This window comes from Dromiciops gliroides, chromosome 6 (genome assembly GCF_019393635.1).
Source record: "Dromiciops gliroides isolate mDroGli1 chromosome 6, mDroGli1.pri, whole genome shotgun sequence".
In the NCBI taxonomy this organism is placed as follows: domain Eukaryota; kingdom Metazoa; phylum Chordata; class Mammalia; order Microbiotheria; family Microbiotheriidae; genus Dromiciops; species Dromiciops gliroides.
In genome coordinates, this window is record NC_057866.1 from 1,723,781 (window position 1) to 1,746,720 (window position 22,940).

The 22,940-nt window shown below is 55.0% G+C and overlaps 1 protein-coding gene across 17 annotated transcripts in view; it reads left to right on the forward strand.

Moving 5' to 3' along the window:
* The first annotated feature begins 351 nt into the window (after positions 1 to 351).
* The window catches only part of BRSK2 (BR serine/threonine kinase 2), a 155,245-nt gene continuing 132,656 nt past the window's right edge, over positions 352 to 22,940 (forward strand). For all 17 annotated transcript variants that reach the window (XR_006353590.1, XR_006353591.1, XR_006353592.1 and 14 more), the window contains exon 1: positions 352 to 480. Coding sequence is in view for 14 of the 17 variants with exons in the window: in XM_043971495.1 (XP_043827430.1) it covers positions 432 to 480 (49 nt within the window). In the remaining 3 variants the exon portion in view is untranslated. The remainder of the gene's footprint in view (positions 481 to 22,940) is intronic.

Here is a 22,940-nt window from a genome sequence, read left to right on the forward strand (position 1 = left end):
GCGGCCCCAGCCCCGCGCTCTCCCGGGGAAGGAGCCTTGGCCACCTGGGCTGGCCGCCGGGCGGCCGTCCAGCAAAGCTTCTCCAACCAGAGCTTTCGCGCGAGGAGGAGGAGGAGGAGGAAGAGGAGGAGGAGGAGGAGGAGGGCGAGCGGAGGAGCAGAGCCAGGTAGCAGCCCCAGCAGCAGCCCAGGCCCCGGCCCCAGCCCCGGCAGCAGCCCCAGCCGCCCCAGCCGCGGCAGCGGCCGAACGCGCCGCGCGTCCGGGAGGGACGGCGGAGCGGGCTTACCAGGAGGAGAAGCCGGGGGCCCCCCGCCCCCGCCCCGCAGACGGGCCCCCGCCGCCGCTCTCACCCCAGCCCTCGCCCCGCAGCCTTGCCGGCCAGCGATGACATCAACGGGGAAAAGAGGCAGCGGGGCCGCAGCACGCGCAGTATGTGGGACCCTACCGCCTATGAGAAGACGCTGGGCAAGGGACAGACAGGTGCGTGGGGCCGGCACAGGGATGCACGGCTGGAGGGCCGCACTGGTTTGGCTGGGGGGGGGGGGGCGGACGAGGGATGATGCGGCCTGCCTGCGGGGCGGGGGCAGGGGGGGTGGGGGTGGGGGGGGGGGGGGGGGGGCTGGATCCGAGAACTACCGGACTGCTGGGCGTGCGCTGACCCGGGCGGGCGCGACGGCCGCAGCGGGAATGCGGGCAGGCGGGCCGGCCCAGGGGCGGGCGTGGAGAAGCTGGCTGCGGCGGCATGGGGGGCCCGCGGTGCCCGGCGCCCCATCTGCATCCGCCAAGAGCGGCGCGGCTGGGCGCGGGTGGGGGTGGGGGAGGATTCAGGCGGCGGCGGCGGTGGCGCAGCCCGTCTGTCATGACATCATGATGGAGAAGGGTGTAGTCCGTCGTGAAACCGAGGAGCAGTGGGATGCGGACGGATGGCCTGACAGCCGGGCGGGACGGGCCCAGCGTCGGGGGGCGGGGCTAGGTCTAGGCCTCCCCCCTCCCCCAGCTCCGGTCCCGAACCCAGGCCCTGGCGGTGCAGAGGCCGGGCTGCGGCACGGCTATGTTTCCGCAGGCTTCCCCATCTCCCGCGCCTCCCCCCCCCCCCCCACGCCAATCTCCTTCTCCTTCTTCAGGTTCCCTCGCCTCCTTTCTCCGGAGGGTGGGCGTGCAGGCAGGCTGGCGGGCGGGCGGGCGGGCGGGCAGGCGGGCAGGCGGCAGGCCCTGCGGCAGGGGAAACAATGGTCTGGAGGCGAGGTGGCGCGGTGGTTCAATCCGTCTGTTCGTCCACCCGTCCAGCTGCACAGGGCCGGCCTGGCATGGGAAGGGGGGAGGGGAACGGGCTGCGGGCAGCTGGGGCGCGGCCGGGCCCAGGGCCCCGAGGGAGGGCAGGCCGAAGGGGACTGTGCTGCGCCCTGTGGGAGGACGGAGCATGGACGGATGTATTCGGGCACCCGTCAGCACCGCGAGGACAGGTGCAAACCGCAGTCGGTCATCCGGCTGGAGAAGGGACGGGCCCACTGCTCTGGTCCAACACGCCCAGGCCCATTGTGCGGGATGTGTGTGTATGGCGAGGTGTGGGGGGGCGGCAGCCGGGCTGGGATGGGGCTGAGCCCCCATCTGCTGGAGGCAGCTTCGCTATAGGCGTGCTGGCCCCGCAGCTGCGCCCCCTGGGCCCCCAGCGGCCTCCAGCACCTCCGCCCAAGCAGCCCTCCCCTCTCCTCGGCCAGCTGGGTGCTGGCTGAGCCGTTGGGACAAAGATCTGGAGGGACAAAGGTGAGACCGCCTTCCTCGCCCTCCTCGGGCTGCCCGCTCGCGCGCTGCGGTCTGCTCAGCCCCAGCCCCCGGCAGGTTGCCCACCGTCGTTCACAGGGCCACCAAGGCCGTCCCGAGGCTCTGTCTGGGCGCCGCCGTGTTCCTGGGGTGCTCTCTGAGAGCTATTAAGCCGGGGTCTGGCCTTTGTGTGCGTGGGGGTGAGGGGGAAGGAGGAGCCACGAGGCCCCCTTGGAGTCCAGTTTATCCCTGGAGTGGGGTTGATTTGAGCCCCAGCTCCACCCTCGAACGGAGATGAGGCGGATGTTCCTTTAGTTTGGGGCTCGGAGGGGGATTGGCAGATCATTCTATTCATTTCATCACCATCTATTCAGTGCCCACGGTGATTGGAGGTCGGTTCAGGGCCTAGGAGACCAAAGCAGAGAGCCCTGTCCTGGGGGAGCTCCCAGTCTGGAGGGGTCAAAGGAGAGATCCCCAGCATCTCCAGACCATTTTCCTATCCCTGACCAGAACTCCCGAGGGGGGCCGGCAGGCAGGCCAGAAGGAAGAAAGGGATCTATTGTACCACCAGGGGGTCTTTGAGGGGTCTCGGCCAGGGTCCAGCCCCAGGCACACAAAAAGCACCTGGTCCGATTTTTGAGAAACAGCCAAGCCAGCACCTCGTCGCACAGCCCACCCACCTGCCCCCGGCTCAGATGCCCCTTCCTCCGTGGTTTCCGACTCAGCCATTTTGTTTAAGTTGAAAACCACACACAGAGCTCTCTCGCTGGTAGGCATGTTTCCCCCTACTCAGCAGAGCAGGAAAGCCTGGCATTTTCCTTAGTATCTTCTGATTCCCCTCCCCTCCCCCACCACTTAGCCAGGCTGGCAACCCCAGTGTCATCCTCTGGGTCTTCTTACTCATTCAACCGCTTGCTGAGGATGGTGGCCTCTATCACCCATAGTCTCCCAACTTCTTCATGCCCAAGGCTCTAGTCTCCCTCACCACCTGATTCTCCCAATAGCCCCTCATTGCTTACTCTGCCTCAAGTTTGCCCTCCCCCATCCCACCCTCTGCATATAGTAGCTACTGAGGTGATCTTCCTAACACCCAGGGTGACCTTGTTACTCCCTGCTCAAGAATTGCACCGGCTCCCTCTTGCTGATGCTCCATATAGCCCCTATGTCTCTGTGCCTGGCAAGCTCTCCCTCCTCTTTTGAGCCCTTCAGCGCTTGCCAGGAGGCCTTGCCTGTTTTCAGGTCAGCTCAGTGGTTGGTGTTCCCCATCCCCCAATGACTGCGGACACACTTTGTAGACATTTTGAATGTGCTGCCTATGTATGGCACTTTCTCCCAATAAGTCCCTGTTTTCCCATTTGGTTCTGCATCACTTGTTCCTAGTCCAGTGCCTGACACCCCTTTCTATGTGCAATGGATGTTTGTTCGTTTCAAACCAGGAGATCCCCAGGCCTGAGAGGAAGAAGAGAGGAGTCACTCATCCTTGTGGGTACCCGCATGCAGCCTGGTCAGCTCCAGGAAGGCTAGCAGCATCACTGGATTCCATTCGTCCAGCATCAATCCCCATGCTTCCCCCTGTGTGCCAGGCTCTGGGTGAGACCTGCAGAAATAAAGTGCCCCAAACCAAAGCATGCCACTCCCCTCAGAGATTCCTGCTTGGGAGGATGGGGTGGGCATCTGCTTCTCCTCCTCCTGTCTCTCTTCTCCTCTCCCTCTCCCTCCTCAATGTTCTGGGCTCTCTACCAGGAGAGGGCTTTGGGTAACTTTGGGCCTCCCCAAATTGGTTCCTTTCTGGCACATGCACTACCTCCCAAGCTGAAAAGTTGCCCCTTCCATGCCCTGGCTTGCCCTGAAGCCCTGATTGCCATAGGCCAGCCTGATAGCACCCCAGTGCCAGGCAGCGGAAAGGAGAGACAGAGAGAGGGTAAGGGCCCGGGAAGCCCACGGCACCCGTCCTGTTCCATTCCGCAGCTCCCATCAGTGATCTGTTTGTTTCCGGCAGAGCCCCGAGGTGGGGGTGGGGAGCAACGAAGCCCCTCCCAGGAGGGAGGCTATGAAATCATCTAATTATCTTCCGATCAAATTGTATTATCAGGAAACATCCCCGTCAAGGGCTGCCGGCTGCTGGGAACGGGGGCGCTTCTTTAAGTTCCACTGAATCCCACTGTACTACAGTTAATTATAGGAGGGTTCCACTGTAATTAACAGTAATGAACAAGAAAAGATGTGCCTTGTGTTCCAATAACATACTGCAAGGATCATGTTTAGAAAACATTGGATTTGAACACAAAGCAGACAAGAGTCTTCCCTCCCCCAGCCCCTCCCTTGCCTGGGCCTCAAACTCCTCCTTTTGGGGTGCCAGGAACAAAGATTCCTGCCTTTATTTTGGCTTCATTAACCCGGAGGACTTTAGAAATCGGCTGTCCTGGGATTCTGGCGCACTAACGAGAATAGTGAGAAGGGAGCTTTGCTTGTGTGTAGTCCAGGGGGAGACTGCACTTGGTCCTGCTGGGTACCCAGTGAAGAAGTCTGAATGTCCACACACCCATTTCCCCATCTCTCCATCTGTCCGTCCATCGGGCCCCTGGATTAGCTGCTCTGTTGATTTTCAGATAGCCTGCTACATCACATTGTGTGTGTCTTTAACACCAAGTGCTGGGGGACTTGTATTTTCCCAAGCTGGGACTGGGCCAGTGACCACAGTGAGGAGACTTATCTCCTGACCTGAAAGGCCCTGTTCACTGCCCTGACCACCAGGTTTCTCTCTTAGGCTCTTCCCTGATCCATTGGGCGGTGAGAAAGGCTCAACTCTGTGACCAGAAAGCGCCAAGGAAGTTACCGAGTGCCAGGCCAGGCTAGGCCAGAGCTGCATCTCACAGGGGAGGAGGGAGAGGTAGCTAGCACCTCCACCCCTCATTTTTGCCTCTGTGACACCCCTGAGGTGCCACCAGTCACAGATGTTTCTGTTGTCTGCTCCTCCAGTTCTTAAGATGTGGGAAGTGACCTTCCCTGTAGCCACTGAGAAGGAAGCTTTGTGGGGAGCTTCATGTGCTAGAGAAGTCTTTCTCAGCAGAGGCTCAGAATCTCTGGGAAGTCTTTATTAAGAGCATCCTATGTTCCAGGCATTGTGTTGAACACTGGGGACCCAAATACAAGCAAAAACTCACAGACGTCCCTGCCCTCAAGGACCTTACAGTCTAATGGAAGAAAACAAAGACAAAAGGAAGCCAAAAAGGGGGTGGGAGTGGAAGTAAGCCGGGGCTTGGTGCAAGGTCCAAAAAAATCAGAAGCAAGGGGAGAATGAAGGTTGGCAACCTTGGCCCATGCTCCAATAGGAGACTCCAGGAGGAGCTCACCAATAACCAAAGGGGGCTGGAGAGACCCAGGTGCTGAGGGCAGTCCCAGGCAGGGGATGCAGCTGAGGTGTGTGGGAAAGTTCAAAAAGGAGCCGAGGAGAGGACCTTGTTTGGTTCCTGCTGGAACCTCTTTGGGGGTGCCCACTTATTAAAGTGGACAAGAGACTCAGCAGAGGGAGGTACTCTGTGAGTTGGTGGTGTGAGAAGTAGTGACTTGAGGCTACAATTCCAGCCTCTTCAAAAATGAGGTGTAAAAAGGGAAATTTGCAAATCCCATCTCTTCTCATTACTACCTGTATGACCAAAGATACCTTCTTTCTGGGCCTTTGCCTCCCCATGTCTCCACACATCCCTCCCAATGCCAAATCTAGGATGTTTTTGTTGTTGTTAATCCCTCCTCAAGAAAGCTCAGACCCAGAACCTCTTTGTAGAGGCCCATGCCCAGGTCCCATCAAAAAGGCCTCTCTTCAGGGAGGGCACAAGCAGAGGTCAGCCTGGAATCTATAGGAAGCAAAGGATCTCTCAGGTATCAGTTTTGCTGGACAGGTGAACTGTATGCGAAGGCCAAAGGGACATCTGACCTAGGTACCTGAGGTGGGGACTTCAGCTCGAGGTTCTTGCTCTCTCCCAGGCAGGTCAGCTGTTTGACATGCACGAGGCAGATTCAATTATATATTTATATCCAAATAGTTACATATGCATTCCCTATTTATACCCAAATCTTGCATCGGCGGGGCTAGCAGAACCCAAGTTGTTCCCCACTCAGCTCCTTCATAGTGCGTCAGAGCTTGGGTGGCGTGTTGGTGTCACTATAGAAGGAGAGAACCGGTGGGCAGGAGGATGAGGAGAGAAGCACAAAATTAAACATTTTACAGCAACCATTTTTCTCCCCCCATATTTATTCCTGGCTTGAGTCAGCAAGGGCCCCATTGAGGGAATGCTGATCTAGCCCAGATCTCGCCCCGAGCATGTGTGTGTGCTGTGGGTGTGTGTGGTGTGGTGTGTGTGTGTGTGTCTGTGTATGTATGTGTGCGCACTGCTGCGCAGAAGGACTCGTGTGTTCCGTCCCTCTCCTATCTATTCAAGCCGTCAGCTTCACATGGTCAGTCACCAGAAGAATCCCTCTCATCAATCCAGGAATACTTCTTGCCAAAAAACTGTTTTCTTAAATTCGTCCTCCAACTTAGCAGGTATCGTAGGGGGGGTGGGGGTGGGGTGACGCAGCTCCATCTGCCGAAGCAGCTCCCAGGCGTGAGAGTGAGAGTCCCTTCTGTCCCACCCTGCCTTGCAAGTCAGGAGGCGTCTAAGCAGGCTCTGTCCCCTCAAGGACCTCTCCCAGGGTGCTGATGGACCTCATTCAGGCATCTACACAGTTGAAGTCACATTGTTCTGTTACGGAGGGAGACTTGTGATTTCACTGATTAAAGAGAACTTCAGCGTGAAAAACTCCCTTATTCCAACGAGACACTGACAAGTGAAACAGCTGGCCAATGGTCAATCACACAGCCGAGCTGAGCTGAGTGGAGACAGGGCGTGAGACCTGGGTTCCTAACTATAACCACAAGGCTACACTGCCTCCCAGCATACGAAATTAAATGAGAGCCCCCAGCCTACTGGATGAGTGCCATGGAGTGTTGCCAATAGGAAGGGCCAATGGCAGAAGTGTCTTCTCTCTCTAATAGTGAGAAATAAGAGTGCTTCATTCATAAGATGGTGGGCGATGATCCCTACCCCTTTTTTCAATGACAGATGGACAAACTGCTGTAAACCTATAGCAGACAAGACTCCTGGGAAGGAGAGGGGGGTGGGCAGGATTTTTAGAGATGCCTTTAGTTGGGCAGTGTGCCAGACAGAGGGCACAGTGTTGTCAAAGACATGGAGGTGGGAATGAATACAACATGCCCCCTGGGGAGGTGGCTGAATGGAATCAGGGATAATGTGTGCTAGAGAGTAGTGAAATGTGAAGTAGGATGGAGGCCTCACCCTCCTTCTGGGAGAGCTTCTTGCAGGGGCTAGACATCACTTCTCCAGCATGTTGGAGGAATTCCTTTCCGGTATGGGTGGGACTGAGTGTCACAGGGATCCTTTCTCAATCTCAGATTCTGTGAGTCTGTGAATGCCAGGCAGAGAGGATTGGGGACTGTGCTGAGACATCCAGGTGGCTCACTGGTTAAAATGCTAGACTTAGCATCAGGAAGTTTTGTTGTTGTTCAGTTGTTTTCAGTACTGTATGACTCTTCTGTATGGCAGATTCTGCAGTGGGTTGCCACTTCCTTCTCTAGTTCATTGTACAAATGAAGAAACTGAGGCAAACAGAGTTAAAGGACTTTCCCAGGGTCATACAACTAGTGAGTATCTGAAGCTGGATTTGAACTCAGGTCTTTCTGACTCCAAACCTGGCACTCTATGTACCACCTACCTTCCCTGCTCTCAAGAATACCTGAGTGCAAATCTAGCCTCACTATCTGTGATACCCTGACTGTTGATTGACTCAGTTTCCTCATTTGTAAAATGGAGATAGTGACAAATCCCTCTCAAGGCTGTAGTGAGGATGCAGTTAATGCAGATGAAGCACTTTGCCAGCCTTAGAATACTATAGAAATGCTAGCTATTGTTATCATTATTGTTATTATTGTGAATAAACAATTTATTAAGCATCTTCAATGTGCACAGCATAAGGAGCACAAATGGGAAATCATGACAGTCCCTGCTCTCCAGGAGCTGCCACGTAATGGGCAGACAGCGCCCAGAGAAGAGTCCTGGGGTGCTTAGGGTGCAGCAGCACCGTATTATCCTAGACATAATACTATCTGTTATTCCGTAGACACTGCAGGATTTTGAAGGGGGGAAGCCTGGCATCCTGAAAAGCTTCCTAAGGAAACACTTGTAAGGTATTTCAAAGACAGGGAAGACTGGAAATGGGGAAGGGAGCTGGTCAGGGAAGATTTGGGGGGCATGTCTTGGTGAGGCAATAAGGACCTAGACTGAGCTGCTCAAGGGGTCGTTGCCTGGGGAGGCTGATAGGGGCATCGCAGTCTCTCAGAAGACAGCTAGTTGCCAAGACCTCAGAAAGATGCTTCGACATGCCTGGGGACTGCTGCCCAGAGGGAGTAGTCCAGGAGCAGAGGGTGGGGCCCCAACAAACTGACAAAAATGCAAATAGGTCATGGGAAAGCTGGAGACAAAGTCATTCCCACAGTGGCAAGACTTTCTGGAGAAAGTAGCTTTAAGTGGGGGTGCTGGGGCAGGAGATCAGTGGGCAAAGATGGGGAGAAGGGGAATTTCTGAACAAAGTTCTGGGGGTGGGGTAGGGCGCAGGGTATAGGTCATAGGTCATGCTTAGGAGTCAGAGAGAATATGCAATCGAGAATGGGTGGAGGATTCATGAGACCAGATTGGAAGGGGGAGCCCCAGATTGTGGAGCGGTTTCACTTTCAAGGAAGGAGGACAGTATAGGGCAGCTGAAAGACCTGAGGATGTGAGTTCAAATCCTGACTCAGGCCCTTACCACCTCTGCAGCTCTGGGCCTCATGTCCTCTAGCCCCTCAGGTCCCTTCTAGCACTGAGTTTATCTATGGCGTTTGTGGCTCTTCCTCCAGGTCATAGCCACTAAGCACAGTTGACCTCCAAGGTTGAGTCCTGGACCCCCTTCTCTCCCCCTGACCTATTTTATTTGCCAACCTCCTCAGCAAACACAGATTCCATGATCATCCCTATGCAGATGAATCTCAGATCTACTTGTCCAGCCCTAATCTCATCCTGCTCGCCAGTCTCATCTCCAGCTGCCTATTGGACGTCTCAGACTGGATGTCCCAGAGACAGCTAAACTCAACCTATTCAAGCAGGACTCAGCATCATCCCCAAACCCTCTCCTCTCCTCACTTCCCTATCGTGGCAGAGATGTCATCCTCACCTCCTCTCTCCCACCCCCACGCCCCCATTCTACTGTCACAACATCCTGGACTTCTGCCCTTCTCTCCTCTGTCCCTGGCCTGCCAGCCTAGTGCAGCTCCTCATCTCTTCGTGCCTGGACTGTGATAACTGAGCTTGCTGGTCGGCTTCCCTGCCTCAGTCTCTCCCCACTACAGCCCACTCAGCTATCTGTGAGCTTCCTAAAGCACAAGTCTGGCACTGTAACCCCACTACTTCGCCATCCTGACTCACTTGTCAAACCTCTCACCACGCTCCTTTCCTCCCTTTCTGGTCTTGCACCTCATTCACCCTCACAATCGGCCTCTTTACTGTTTTCTTCTCCCACTCTCTTCCCTGCCTTCCCCCATGCCTGGAATGTTCTTCATCTCTTCCTCCTGGATAGCTTTGAGTCTCATCTAAAATCCCATCTTCTACCAGAAACCTTTCCTAATCCTTAGTCCCTAACCCTTGACCTTAGTTCCTTCTCTCTGAGGTCATCAACTTATCCTGCCTGTACCTTGTTTGGGCATAAGGTTCACACATTGTTTTCCCCATTGGACTTTGTAGACTGAGTGCTTAGCCCAGTGCCTAGCATATCATAGACACTTAGTACATGGTTATTGACTGACTGAGTGATCAACAGGGAGCCACTGAAGGTTTGGGGGCAGAGGAGAGGAATTCAATTCCAGTGACTAACCTTTCTCAAGTCCCTGGGCCACACCAAACACACCAGGACTGCCTGGAGCTTATATTCCCTTGGTGGAGGCACAGAGAAATGCAAAGCAGGGGAAGTGAAAAAGGAATATCGGGCATCAATAGTCAGTCAGTCAGCATTTATTAAGCACCTCCTATGTGCAAGGCATTGTGCTAAGTGCTGGGGACACAAAGAAAAGTGACAAAAGTCTCTGCTCTCAAGAAGCTCCCAGTCTAATGAGGGGAGGGAACCAATTTGCCAACAACCATGGACAAACAAGACCTATGCAGCATAAACAGGACAATTCAGGGAAGGAAAACACTAAGATGGAGAACCACAACAGGTTTCCTGTGGAGGATGGAATTTTGCCCAGGACTTAGAGGAAGTCAGGAAATCCAGGCAGCATCAAGGAAGAGGAGGGTACTCCAGGAACGGAGGGCAGCAAGGGAAAGTGGCCAGAGTCTGAAGGTGACGGCCGGGGCCAGTGTTGCTGCCCTATAGGGTATGAATGTAGAGGGGAGGGAGTGGAAGGCCTAAGACTGGAAAAATCAGAAGGCTGGGTGATGAAGAACTTTAAATGCCAAACAAGAGGACTTTGTTTTGATTCTAAAGGGCATAGGGAGCCACTTGAGTTCACTGATAGGAGATGGGAGCGTGCTGCGTGGAGGACCGTGGAAGGCTAACCCTGGAGGAAGAAGAAGATTCTGAAAGGCAGGGATGAAGGCAGAGCAGATACTCTGAGCCTGGGCTCCATCTTCTAGGGGCAAATTGAGGAGGGATGTGAAATGTGAAGTTTGGGGGGTAGGGGATGGGCCAGTGTGGTTAGAACTTGGAGCATATGAAGGGCAGCAATGTGCAATAAGGTCACCGAGAAGGATGGATGGCAGATGGCTTAGGGAAGGCTGCAAATGCCGAGCTGAGGAGCTTGGATCAATCTGACAGTGGGCGCAGTGGTTAACCTCTGAAGCTTTTTGAATAGGGGAATGATAGGATCATATCTGTACCCTTGGAATATTTTTTTTGGCATCTGATTGCAGAATGGATTGGAGTGGGGAGAGACTGAAGGCAAGGAAACCAGTTAGGAAGCTTTTGTAATGGTCTATGTAATTAGTTGTGACCCTGTGCAAGTCACTTAACCCTGTTTGCCTCAGTTTCCTCATCTGTAAAATGGGCTGGAGAAGGAAATGGCAAAGTCCTCCAGGATCTCTGCCAAGAAAACCCCCAAAATGGGGTCACAAAGAGTCAGACATGACTGAAAAATGATTGAACGACAACAGGTAATTAGTAATTTGGTGTAACCCTAATTCCAATCAAATGAGACAATATTTGTAAAGCATTTAGCACAGTGCCTAGAACATAGCAGGTACTTAATAAATGTTTTCTTCCTTCCTTTCCTCCTGCTCTCTCTCTCTTTTTTCCCTCCTCCCTCCTTCCTCCCTCCCTCCGTCCCTCCTTCCTCTCCTTTCCTTCTTTCCTCCCTCCCTCCCTTCCTTTATCCCTCCCTCTGTCCCTCCCTCCATCCCTCTGTCCCTCCCTCCTTTTCTTCTTTCTTCCCTTCATCCCTCCCTTCCTTCCTCTGTCTCTCCCTCCTTTCCTTTCCTTCCTTCTTCCCTTTCCTTCCTTCCTTCCTTCCTTCCTTCCTTCCTTCCTTCCTTCCTTCCTTCCTTCCTTCCTTCCTTCCTTCCTTCCTTCCTTCCTTCCTCCCTCCCTCCCTCCTCCCTCCTTCCCTTCCTCCTTTCATTCCTCCCTCCATCCTGCCGTGCCTCCCTCCCTCCTTCCTTCCTCCCTCCCTTCCTTCCAATGATGATGGCATGAGCCAGGGTGGCTGCTGTTTGAGTAGCATGAACAGAACAGATGTTAGTGAACTGATGCAGACAAGTCAGGGACACCTTTGTTCAAAACAAGGAGGGCTCTGGCAGTGCTCTGCTGGAAGGGTTGGAAGATGAGAATGGAGGAAGGGATGTCTGTGAGGAGGCCATGGCTATGCATGCCCTCGGCCTGGGAGAAGAGAAGCTCCACCTTGGAGGTGCCGCCAAGACCTCCCCAGGAGGGCAGGGCCAGCTAGCAGGGCGAGAGCTAAGGCTTGGCCACAGGTAGACTAGAGCTGAGCCAGGAGGGAGTGTGACCAAGGATCGCGGTGAGGATACTTGGCCACCAGGGCGAGGTGAGAGATGAGAGGGGTTGGGAACTTTGTGGGTAGAAGGTTTGAATGAAGGACTTTTTGGAGCGAGGAAGCCTGTTTGGAAGAGAGTGAAGGTTGATGGGACGGAACTGGAAGGGCTATAAAGGATGGAAGAGGGAGGAGAGGGGACCCCCGGGTTATGTGCCTTGGAAATGAGGCACTGGATGCATCACCACCAAGAGGGTCTGGAGGGGAGTTTGGTTTGAGTTCCCTCAATTTGGGGGTGATTGTGGCACCAGAGAGGAGATGGGTCTGGCAAATACAAGAGAAAGGATATTGGAGACCCAGAGTGAGGACCAAGGGCAGTCAGTCACTGCCCTGACTTCGAGGCAAGAGGCTGCCCATGGGCCTGTGTCAGGGCAGCTTCCACACCAAAGGACAGTTGGCTCCACTGGCTAGAGCAGAGCATGGGGCTAAAGAGAGTGAAAGGCAATTTGGCTGGGATAGAGGTACAGTCTGACACTTGGCCCCAAAGCACCTTCAGTATAGGAGGAGGTGGCCAGGCACACTGAAAGAGGAAGACCCCGGCCCTGAGGAACAACCATATCTAGCCTTTGGGGGCCCAGAGCTTGATCCCCTCCCATCATTTCCCCAACCACTTGGGGGTGGGGTATGTGGCTGCAGCAAGACCATGTCTCCCTGTATGATAGGCCAAAGGAGGATAGAGGTTTGCGGGTCTTGGGGACAAGGTGGGGAGCCATGCTGACTTCAGGTCGGGGGACGATGGTATGGTGGCTCAGTGTCAGTGAGGCAGGAGGTTTCGGGCAGGCTGAGGACTGCAGGGATGTGTGCTCTGGGAAGGGAAGGCAGAGATGGGAAAGAGAGCAGGGTCCCTGGATGACCAGCCTGGAGCCCCAGGGGTGTGGTGGCCACTTTCCCCAGCTCTGTCTAGCTCCTGGGTCTGGACAGCCGCTGGCCTTGGGGGGAAGGCAGGGCAAGACCCCAGTTTGGGAAAGTCTCTTCCCCTTTAGGCCTTTTATTGTGTATCTGTAGCCACTGCCCCTGGGGAAATAGGAGCATTCTAGGAAATTGGGGAGCTGGGTATGGAGGCAGGTAGACCTGAGTTCAAATTTGACCTCACACTAGCTGTGTGACCCTGGCAAGTCACTTAACCCATTTGTCTCCATTTCCTCAAGCCTCCCAGGTGAAAATAATTGTAAAGTACCTAACACAGTGCCTAGCACATAGTAGGCTCTCAATAAATATCATTATCAACTTATATGGCAACGCTCTACATAATTGCACGTGTATAACCAATATCTGATCGCTCCCCGCCTCAGGGAGGGGAGGATAGACTTTGGAATCAAAACTTTCAATTACAGTGTTTATTAAAACAAAAACAAATAAATATTATTAACTATAAAGGCAGTTGGTGCAGTGGATAGAACTCCAGACCTGAGTCAAGAAGATCTGATGCCAAATCTGGCCTTAGACATTTACTAGCAAGTCACATCACCCTTGTTTGCCTCAGTTTCTTCACCTGTGAAATGGGGATAGTAACAAAACCTACTTCCCAGGGTTGTTGTTGTATCATATTTGTAGAGTGCTTGGCACTGTGCATGGCACACAGTAGGTGTCACATAATTGCTTGTTTCCTTCCCTATTAAGCCCCACCTGTGTCCAGAGCACTGTGCTAGGCATAGGTATTAGGGAGCCACTGCATTATTAGAGAAGAGGCTGGAAGGTGTTGGGCAGGGGGGTGGGGTAGATGCCTGGGCAGGCCCAGAGGCACCCTCTGTCACCTGCCTCCACAGAGGCCCTCCCTGGATTCAGTGCCTAGTGAAGGTGGGTCTGGGATGGGGGCAATGGAAGGTCAGAAGCCCCAGGACCTGCTGTTCCATCACCTGGGTGACCTTGGACCTGTCCATTCCACCCTCTGGGCCTCCTCAGTTTTCCTACCCATGAACAGAAAGGGCTAGAAGAGAAGCTCTGAAACCACCCCTCTCTCCTCTGCCCAGTGTTGAGGCCAGCCTGGGGAGGGGCCCAACTTGCCTCTGCCCGTGAGACCCTTCCTGGGGGCAGGAAGATGGAGGGGCCTTAGGCCTCCCCCAAAGAGGGCAGACAGAGAGGCCTACTATGGGACCTGGGCGAGGAGGGGGTTCCTGCTTTCTCCCTCCTTCACTCCCTCCCTGCCCGTGTCGCCAAGTCCCCAAGACAAAGCAGGGGATTGTGCTCCTGCTTGGCAGCAGTGGCCGGGCACAAGGCTGCTTCAACACAGGCATTTGTTCCTCTGGCCTTCTGAGAATCCCTGTGTTCTGGGACCCGAGCAGCTGGGAGCCAGCCCCTGCCCCCCCCCCATGGCCTCTGAGACCAGCGGCCCTGGAAGGACATCAGCCCTGAGAAGAAGCAGGCCGGGACCTTTTCTTCCAGATTTTTCTCTTGGTCTCTTGTCCCTGAAAAGGGCTCAGTTAGAAGAGGCTGGTGTGGGCCTAGACCTGGCTCCCTGGTCAGTTCCTGAGACACCAAGGAGTCTTTCTCTTCTCCAGCCGGAAGAATCCTTGATACCTCGCTGCCCCTCTGGCTGTTGGAGGCTGGGGTGGAGTGGGGTTGGTCCACAGCTAAGAACCCCGAGGTAGACTGTGCTCCCATTTTATGGGTTTGGAACCTGAGGCCCAAGGGGGGCAGGGACTCTCCACTCTCCCACCGCCTCATCAGGAAAACATTCGAAACGTGTGGATTATTTTCCTTTTGCCCCTAATCATTTTTGGAAACAGACCAAGTAGGGTATTGTCGGCTCACAGGGTAGTTTCATCAGTAGAATCCACAGCTGGGGCCAAGCAGGGATCCAGCTATGACTGACCCAGGCCCCAGAGAAGGGCCCATCCCACTGCTGGAGCTTGTCTTCCTGACTCCCAGCATGACCTTGGCCTCCATGGAGGCGGCTGGGAGGGACGCCCAGTCCCTGAATGCCAGAGTCAGTGCTATGACAACCAGGCACCCTGTCAGAGGGTTTGTGTGCCCCCAAATGTCACTGGGGCAGGGTGTGGGTGTGCAGGCATTTGTGAGGGGAAGAAGGCTTCGAAGATCACACAGACTGAGAGCTGGGAGGACCCTAGACATTGTTGAGCTCAACCCACACATTTTACAGAAGAGGAAATTGGGGCCCAAGGAGGCTGAAGGGACCTGCCCCAGCCCCACAGGTAGCAACTGGCAGAGGTGGGATTAAGGATTTGGACAGCGAGGGATCACAGAGTTCAGGATTGGGAGGCAGGGCAGCTGATTTAGTGATTTGTCTGAAAAAGATCTGAGAGTCTGAGTGGACAGCAAACTCTAGAAGCATGAGCAGCAGGGTGAAATCCCAGGCAAAGAAACTCATGAATTTGAAGTGAGTCCTACTGTTCTCACCTTGTTGGCCACACTAACCAGTCCTTAGGAAGGTTTTCCTTAGAGTAGCCCCACCTCCCCTCCTGATGCACCATCTCATCTCTTACCTTCTCCTGGCTTCTCTGTCTTTTCTTCCCTGCCTGGTCAGCCTGCACTTCTTCTGCTACTGCCCTGGCTGTTGGGGTCCAGCCTGAATAAGACCTTGTCACTGTTTCCTCTGCACACTCTTTCTGGCCCCCTTTCTGGTCTGTGCTTGCAGCAGGAAGGTAGGCTGGGAGAGTAGCTCCACAAACAGGAAATGTTTCCTACATGATTTCCTTCTGTAACCTCTTCTGAGCTGGGCCAAGACCTGGGTGCAGTGCCACCCGAGGAGGTGGAGGGACTACTGAGGCAAGACACATGGTGAAGCAACTCTTTTAGGTGGACCCGCTTCGGCACCGTCATGAGAACATGTGGCTGGTGCTCAGGGTGATTCTTGAGAGTCCCTGGCTCTAGTCTCAGAGGGGGAAGCAGAAACCAGGCTCGCCACCAGACCAGTGCTTGTGGACTTCGGACTGGTTTGGGGCCCATCAGAGACAAGGCCATGTGGCCCCTGGGAGAGCCAGGGCTGTCCAAGACAAGTGTGGTGCTGGCTCCTTGTTGGAGCTCACATGTCTGCCGAGTTCCACTGTCACGGCTGCATAGCCCATCTTCTGCCTGCCCCTTCCTGGGACAGGGGTTGCTTGGTCTCCCTGACGGGTGTCATGGCTCTTCTTTCAGCATCTTGTGAGTGACAGGCCACGTTGGTGCCTCTGGACCCACCCGTGGTTTTTGCATTGGTTTGGAAGCTCCGAGGAGTGTGTGTATGGAGTGGAAAACTTTCTTCATGATCGATCTGGAGGAGCTCAGGGAAAGGACAGGGACATGACCACTATGACCCAGGTCTCCTCCCCAGACCCTAGGCCAGGCACCAGTTGGAGCTCAGAGAGGGGACAGTTCTTGTGGGTTCCTGGCTCAGCTGTATGGACAGTGCTCATATTGATTTACATCTCAGACTTCCTCCTCTCCATCCATTTAGTGTAGTTGTCAAGGCTTTATTGACTGGAGCTGCAGAGACAGCTGGCAGAAGCTTCTAGATGGATGAGAGACACCCTGGGCCTTGGGCTGGTTGGGAACCTTTGGGAATGTGGCTGTGGGTCCAGCCCTGAACTCCGTAGGAGGAGAGAACAGCCTCCCTCTTACGCAGCCAGGCCATGGCTCAGATGGCTGGAGACCTGGGGCTGGGGACTCTTAGGATCCAAGGTCATTGGCACTTGTTAGCTTTCACTGAATATTTGCAAGGAAGGATTCCTGCACAGTAGTGTGGCACAGCCTGGGAAAGGATGCAGGTGTACAGCTAACTGGCAGGATGGGATGCCAGGCCTAGGGCCTGGCGAGGAGACCCAGGTCACCATGTTCTTGTCACTGCCCTCACCTGGGCTGTTCCTCTGGCTCCCTAGCTCTGGGCATTACTTTTATATCGCTTATGTTTTTTGGGGGGGGGCGGGGTTGGTTTTTTGCAGGGAAATAAGGGTTAAGTGACTTGCCCAAGGTCGCACAGCTAGTGTCAAGTGTCTGAGGTCAGATTGAACTCAGGTCCTCCTGAATCCAAGGCCAGTGCTTTATCCACTGTGCCACCTAGCTGCCCCTGGGCATTACTTTTAATGCGCCTCATGTAAGGAGGCTAGACCACGCCCTGTGAGGCAGTCAGCTCAGCTCCTGGAGGGCAGGGCCACACCCAGGGCTGAGCTCACCCCCTGTAGCCTTGGGCATGAAGAGGGAGTGAGAAATAGGGAGATCCTGAGCTGGACATCTAGAAAGAACAGGCGCCTGTGGCCAGGACAGTGGAACATGGGCAGTGACTCGGGAAGGCAGGCAGCAAAGGTCAGGAGGAGACATGAATGTGTGGGTATTTCCATCTTCTCCAGAGAACCATGGGTGGCACACAAAGCCCTGGGGATGCCAAGGCACCTTGGAGAAAGGTGCCTGTTCTCAGAGAGCTTCCTTCTATCCAAGAGGGGAAAACCGTGCTGGGAGGGTGGGGGGCATGTCTGTGTGTGTGAGTGCGTGTCTGCATGTGAGTGTGTCTGTGAGTGTGTGTGTCTCTGTGTCTGTGTGCATTTCTGTCTCTGTCTGTGTGTATATTTCTGTCTGTGTGTGTCTGCGTGAGTGTGTGTCTCTGTGTCTGTGTGTGAATTTCTGTCTGTGTGTGAGTGTGTGCATGTGAGTGTGTGTCTCTGTGTGTCTGTGTGTGAATTTCTGTCTGTGTATGACTATGTGTGTGTCTGAGTGTGTATGTGAGTGTGTGTCTCTGTGCATTTCTGTCTGTGTGTAAGTGTATGTGAGTGTGTGTCTCTGTGTGTCTGCTCTGTGTGTGTATGTGAGTGTGTGTCTCTGTGTCTATGTGTGTGCATTTCTGTGTGTGAGTGTGTCTCTGTGTCTGTGTGTGCATTTCTGTCTGTGTGTGAGTATGTGTGAGTGTGTGTATGTGAGTGTGTGTCTCTGTGTCTCGGTGTGTCTGTGTGTGCATTTCTGTGTGTGTGAGTATGTGTGTGTATGTGAGTGTGTGTCTCTGTGTCTATGTGTGCATTTCTGTCTGTGTGTGAGTATGTGTGTATGTGTGTGTCTCTGTGTGTCTGTGTGTACATTTCTGTGTGTGTGAGTATGTGTGTATGTGTGTATGTGTGTGTGTCTCTGTGTGTCTGTGTGTACATTTCTGTGTGTGTGAGTATGTGTGTGTGTGTCTCTGTGTCTATGTGTGCATTTCTGTCTGTGTGTGAGTATGTGTGTCTGTGTGAGTGTGTGTCTCTGTGTGTCTGTGTGTGCATTTCTGTGTGTGTGAGTATGTCTGCATGTATGTGAATGTGTGCCTCTCTGTATCTGTGTGTATGAGTGTGTGTCTCTGTGTATGTGTGTCTCTGTGTGTCACTCTGTGTGTGAGTGTGTGTCTCTGTGTCTGTGTGTGCATTTCTGTCTGTGTGTGAGTATGTGTGTCTGTGTGAGTGTGTGTCTCTGTGTGTCTGTGTGTGCATTTCTGTGTGTGTGAGTATGTCTGCATGTATGTGAATGTGTGCCTCTCTGTATCTGTGTGTATGAGTGTGTGTCTCTGTGTGTCACTCTGTGTGTGAGTGTGTGTCTCTGTGTCTCTGTGCGCATGTGTCTGTGGAGGGAGGACAAGGCACAATGACACACTTGAGGACTTTGAAATGGAAGAGGTCTTCGAGGTCATTTGCTCCAACTTCATTTTACAGTTGAGGAAACAGAGGCTCAGAGCCAAGATTGGAACCCAGAACTCCTTCCGCCACCGGGTCTGGGTATCACAGGGGCTGTGTGGCCCAGCTCTGTCCCAGCCAGAGAGCATCACTGTTTAATGGCTCTGCCCTTCCTTTCCCTCCCCTCTGTCCTTGCTGCTGCAGAGTTCTGCTGGCATGGGCTTGGCCGCTGGCCAGCCTGCAGCCCCGGGTAGCCTCGTTCTGAGCTCACATTGGCAGGAGGGGAGGAGAAGAGTGTCCCCAGACCCACTGGCCAGCACGACCTCCCCGTGGTTTAGGCCTCGGTGCTCAGCCCAGACCCCTGCTCAGCCTTGCGTCCTTCCCCTTCCTCCCTTTGGGGGGGCCTTCCCCAGAGGAGGGGGTCCCTCCCCGCCCCGTTTGTCATGAGGGGCCTGTGCCCTGGGAGGAGAGTGCTGGGCACCAGCACCCTTCACCGCCTGTCCTTTGGCCCCAGTCTTGGCCCTGAGGTCCCAGGCGCATGGAGCCTCCATCCTGGGGTTCTCTGTTATCATTGCCCTTCCTCTGTCCCAGCTCACTCTGAGAAGCCTGTCTGCCCCCCACCCCGGGCCCTGCACAGGCTGCTGGTCACCTCTTCTTCATTCCCGCTGATGGCCTCTGCAGACCCCTGCCCCGAGCTTCCTCCATTTCCCCTCCAGCCCACACTCTTCCACACTGGCTCTCCCAGTGGCCTGGGCCACCCTTCCCTTCCCCCCTGCCCGCTGTGAAGGCTCAGAGGGAGAACAATCTCTCCTCCCTGCCAGGGGGGAGGACAGAGCTGAAGAGTCATTAGCGGAACCCACAGAAGGGTGAGGGGAGGTCACATGTCCTTAACCTTTCTGACCAAGGATGGGGCCCGATGGCTCAGTGAGCTGCGTGGTCAGCTATGTTCCCTCAGTGAGAGGCTTCAAATCAGAGCTGAGGGAGCCCGGAGCCTTTGGCTTGCAGCCTTCTGTCGGCGGGGAGCTCACCACCTTCTGGGGCAGCTCCTTCCTCTTCGGGGCAATTTCTTGGTGTTCTAGACAGCGCCCAAAGACACCCCCCCAACCATGGCTCATACCTTCCAGGGGCCGGCGGCCTCGTCCAGCCATCCCCAGCTCCTCCTCCCCATGTTGGTCACTGTCCCCAGCCTCGGTGAGCCACGTTCTCCTGAGCACGTGTTGGCCAGGACCAAAGGCCACTCTCCAGATGCCGGTGCAAGAAGGTGCACAGAGGGAACTCTTCTCAGGAAACTGCTTCTGTTGATTCAATCCACAATCCTTGAACTGGGGGGGGGGGCGCGGGGAAGGGGTCTCCTGTTAACTCACTGAGCTGGTAGTCCACAGCTACCTCAGCAAGTCCTCCCTCAGACGTGAGTAGCTGATTTTTAGGCCCCCAAGGGTAAGCTATCCCCTGCATCTCTATTAAATGTTGCCCCCATTAGATGCAATCAATTCATCCAGCTAGGTGATGCAATGGCTTAGTGTTCCACACTTGGAGTCAGGAAGATCCGAGTTCAAATCTGGCCTCAGATGTTAGCTGTGTGACCTTGGGCAAGACACTTAACTTGGTTAACCTTGGTTTTCTCATCTGTAAAATGAGCTGGAGAAGGAAATGGCCCACCACTCCAGTGTCTCTGCCAAGAGAACCCCAAATGGGGCCACAAAGAGGGCAGCCACCACCACCACCACCAAGTTGTCGGGCTGTTGAGAGCTCTTGGGATCCTAACCCAGCTCTGCTGGTTTGCTGGTGTTTGCGCCCTAGAACCCCAGAGAGATTTTACAATATTTCTCCATCCTTGAAGGCCGCGTGGGGGCCTCTGGCCCAGCCAGGGAAGGGAGATGAACAGGTAGGCCATGGCCCTCTGTTAAATGCCCACCGTTCCAGGCCCTGTGCTAAGCATGGGCAGAAGACAGGCCCTGCCCTCACGGAGCTCCCATAAATGGTGGCAAACAGTGGGCGCACAAGCCTAGGCAGGATAAACAGCAATAATGACCAGAGGGAAGGCACAGGCATGGGGGGCGGGGGCTGGGAATGTGAGGCAGTCCCAAGAGCGCCAGCCTCAAGGGGATGGGGGCGTGTCCATCCATGCCCCCCCCCCACAAGGCGCATGTCCAGACACATGTGGGTCACTCTGGGTCTGGAGCGGACCTTTGTGGCTACCCTGAGCAGCCCCCTCCCCCGGGGCCCCTCAGCATCCCTGGAGCATTTTCACCAGAGTCCCCGGCATGGACAGGCGCAATAGTATATAGTCCCACTGTACACAGGAGAAAACTGAGGGTATGCGGTCAAGGGACTTGCCTGTGGCCGCATAGCTAATAAATGTCTAAGGCAGGACTTGAACCCAGGACTTTCCTGACACCCATCTTAGCTCTCCTGACTCATACTACCTTGTGTTTGGGGTCTGATGCACCTTAGCCCAAAGGTGTGTGTGCCAGTGGAGGTGCGGTGCTTGGCAGCAAGGTTGGCATCAGTGAGTGCCTGCTCCAGACGACCCCTCAGTATCTTCAAGCACTGTGCCCACATGTGTGACTGGCTGGCACGTGCCAGGACCTACCCCAGGGAAGCCTCCCATGAAGGATGGGGCTCTACATCAGGTACCCCTTGGAGCTGGACGATGACCTCTGAGGGTGGGGCACTGTGGCAACAAGGTTCTGACTTTTAGTCACCGGATCTGGGGAAAATCCAGAAGCACCTCCAGGCTCCAAAGCTTCAGGGCCTTCTTCCTGACATTTGCCTAATGTCCGGGACAGCAAGCAGAGCTGGGGTGCAGCCAAAGCCCATCCACTGACCTGCACCCCGTCTTTTCCCATCCCACCCCCCACCCCACCTCACACACACACCCCACCCACCTCACCCATCCCATCCCAACCCTCTCCTGTCCCATCTCCTGTCACCTATCTTGTCCCCTCCTATTCCATCCCGGCCCATTTTGTTCCATCCCATTCCATCTCATCTTGCCCAGTGTGTCCCCATGCCATGGCCAGTGCCCAGCATAATACCTAGCACACATTGAATCTGAACTTGCTCATGTGCTTTGTCAGGATGATTGGTGATTCCCCAGCCTCCCTCACAGGAAACAGCAATGAAAAGCCACGTCTCTGAGGAAGGATTTCCATGCCCAGGGAGAGAACACTCCAGAGCGGGCCAGATAAGTGTTTGCACACCAGCCCATGTGGCCAGCTCTGTGCTGGGGCTGGGTGGGGGGAGCAGGAGTCTGGAGTCCAGCACAGTCCGGGCTGAGTCCCAGATGCTGGGCTTCACTGGCATCGACCTTTGACTTAGGAAGGAAGGGTAGTCATTGATGAAGGAAGGGTGTGGGCAATGCCAGATGCATCTACCCACCTCACTCAGCTGGCTGACCCCAACTAGCGGCCAGGCCCACTCCTGTGGAGCTCAGGTTAGGGGTCTGCTTCACGGCCGGTCTGGGGCTCATTCCTTGGATCTCCACTAGTCAGAAGAACAGATGACCAGATGCCAAAGGCATCCAGGAAGAGGGTCCTGCCCGGTATGACCACAGCAGAGATCAGATCAGGGACTGGGAAGTTAACCCGGTTAGGTGAGAGCATGAGGCAAATAGCTATCCAGGAGGGTGTGGGGGCAGAGAGGGAGCTCATGGGGTCATACTGACCCATGCCCTGCTACAAACCACCCCAGCTGGGGCTGGACCCGCCACCCATGTGCCTCCCTTCAGCCTCCCCTCTCTCCTGCTGAGCTCTGGCGATGAGGGCCTGGCACCTGGGTCAGAGGGTTTGTCTGGGGCCAATCGGGGGGCAAAGGACCAGCAGGCAAGACTGAGTCTTTTCCACTCCACTAGCCTGGGCTCCGGAGCAGGACTGAGGGTCCTGGGGCCCATGAGGGTAGGGCTGTGGTTGGCCTTGGCCATGCTCAGTGAGCCATCCAGCCCCACAGAATGGGCCGACCTCAGATTACCGGCTGGTGCCTGTCTGCTCCATTCTGCCCTGAGGGCAGATGTGGGAGAGGCCGGCAGGCTTGTGACTGGCTGACGAGCCAAGCTCTCTCGGGCTGTGACACCTGTGGGAGAGTCTGGAGGCCCGTGAGCCTCAGAGATGGCCACCATCCCATCGCCCCATACACACTGCGGCAGCTCTTCCCCTTACAACCCTGTGAAGGAGCCAGCACGGATCATGACCCCCTCCTCAGAGAGGAGTAAGCTCAGACCCAGAGGGCAAAAGGGATTGGGTATGGGTTACACAGCTGGAGCAGCAAGCTTGGAGTCAGGAGGACTCAGATCCAGCCCCAGACACTCCCTGGCTGTATGACCCTGGGCAAGTCACAGCATCCTGCTTGCCTCAGTTGCCTCATGTGTAAAATGAGCTGGAGAAGTAAATGGCAAACCACCCCCACATCTCTGCCAAGAAAACCCCAAATGGGGTCACAGAGAGTCAGACACAACTCACCACCACCAACACAACTAGAAGGTCAGA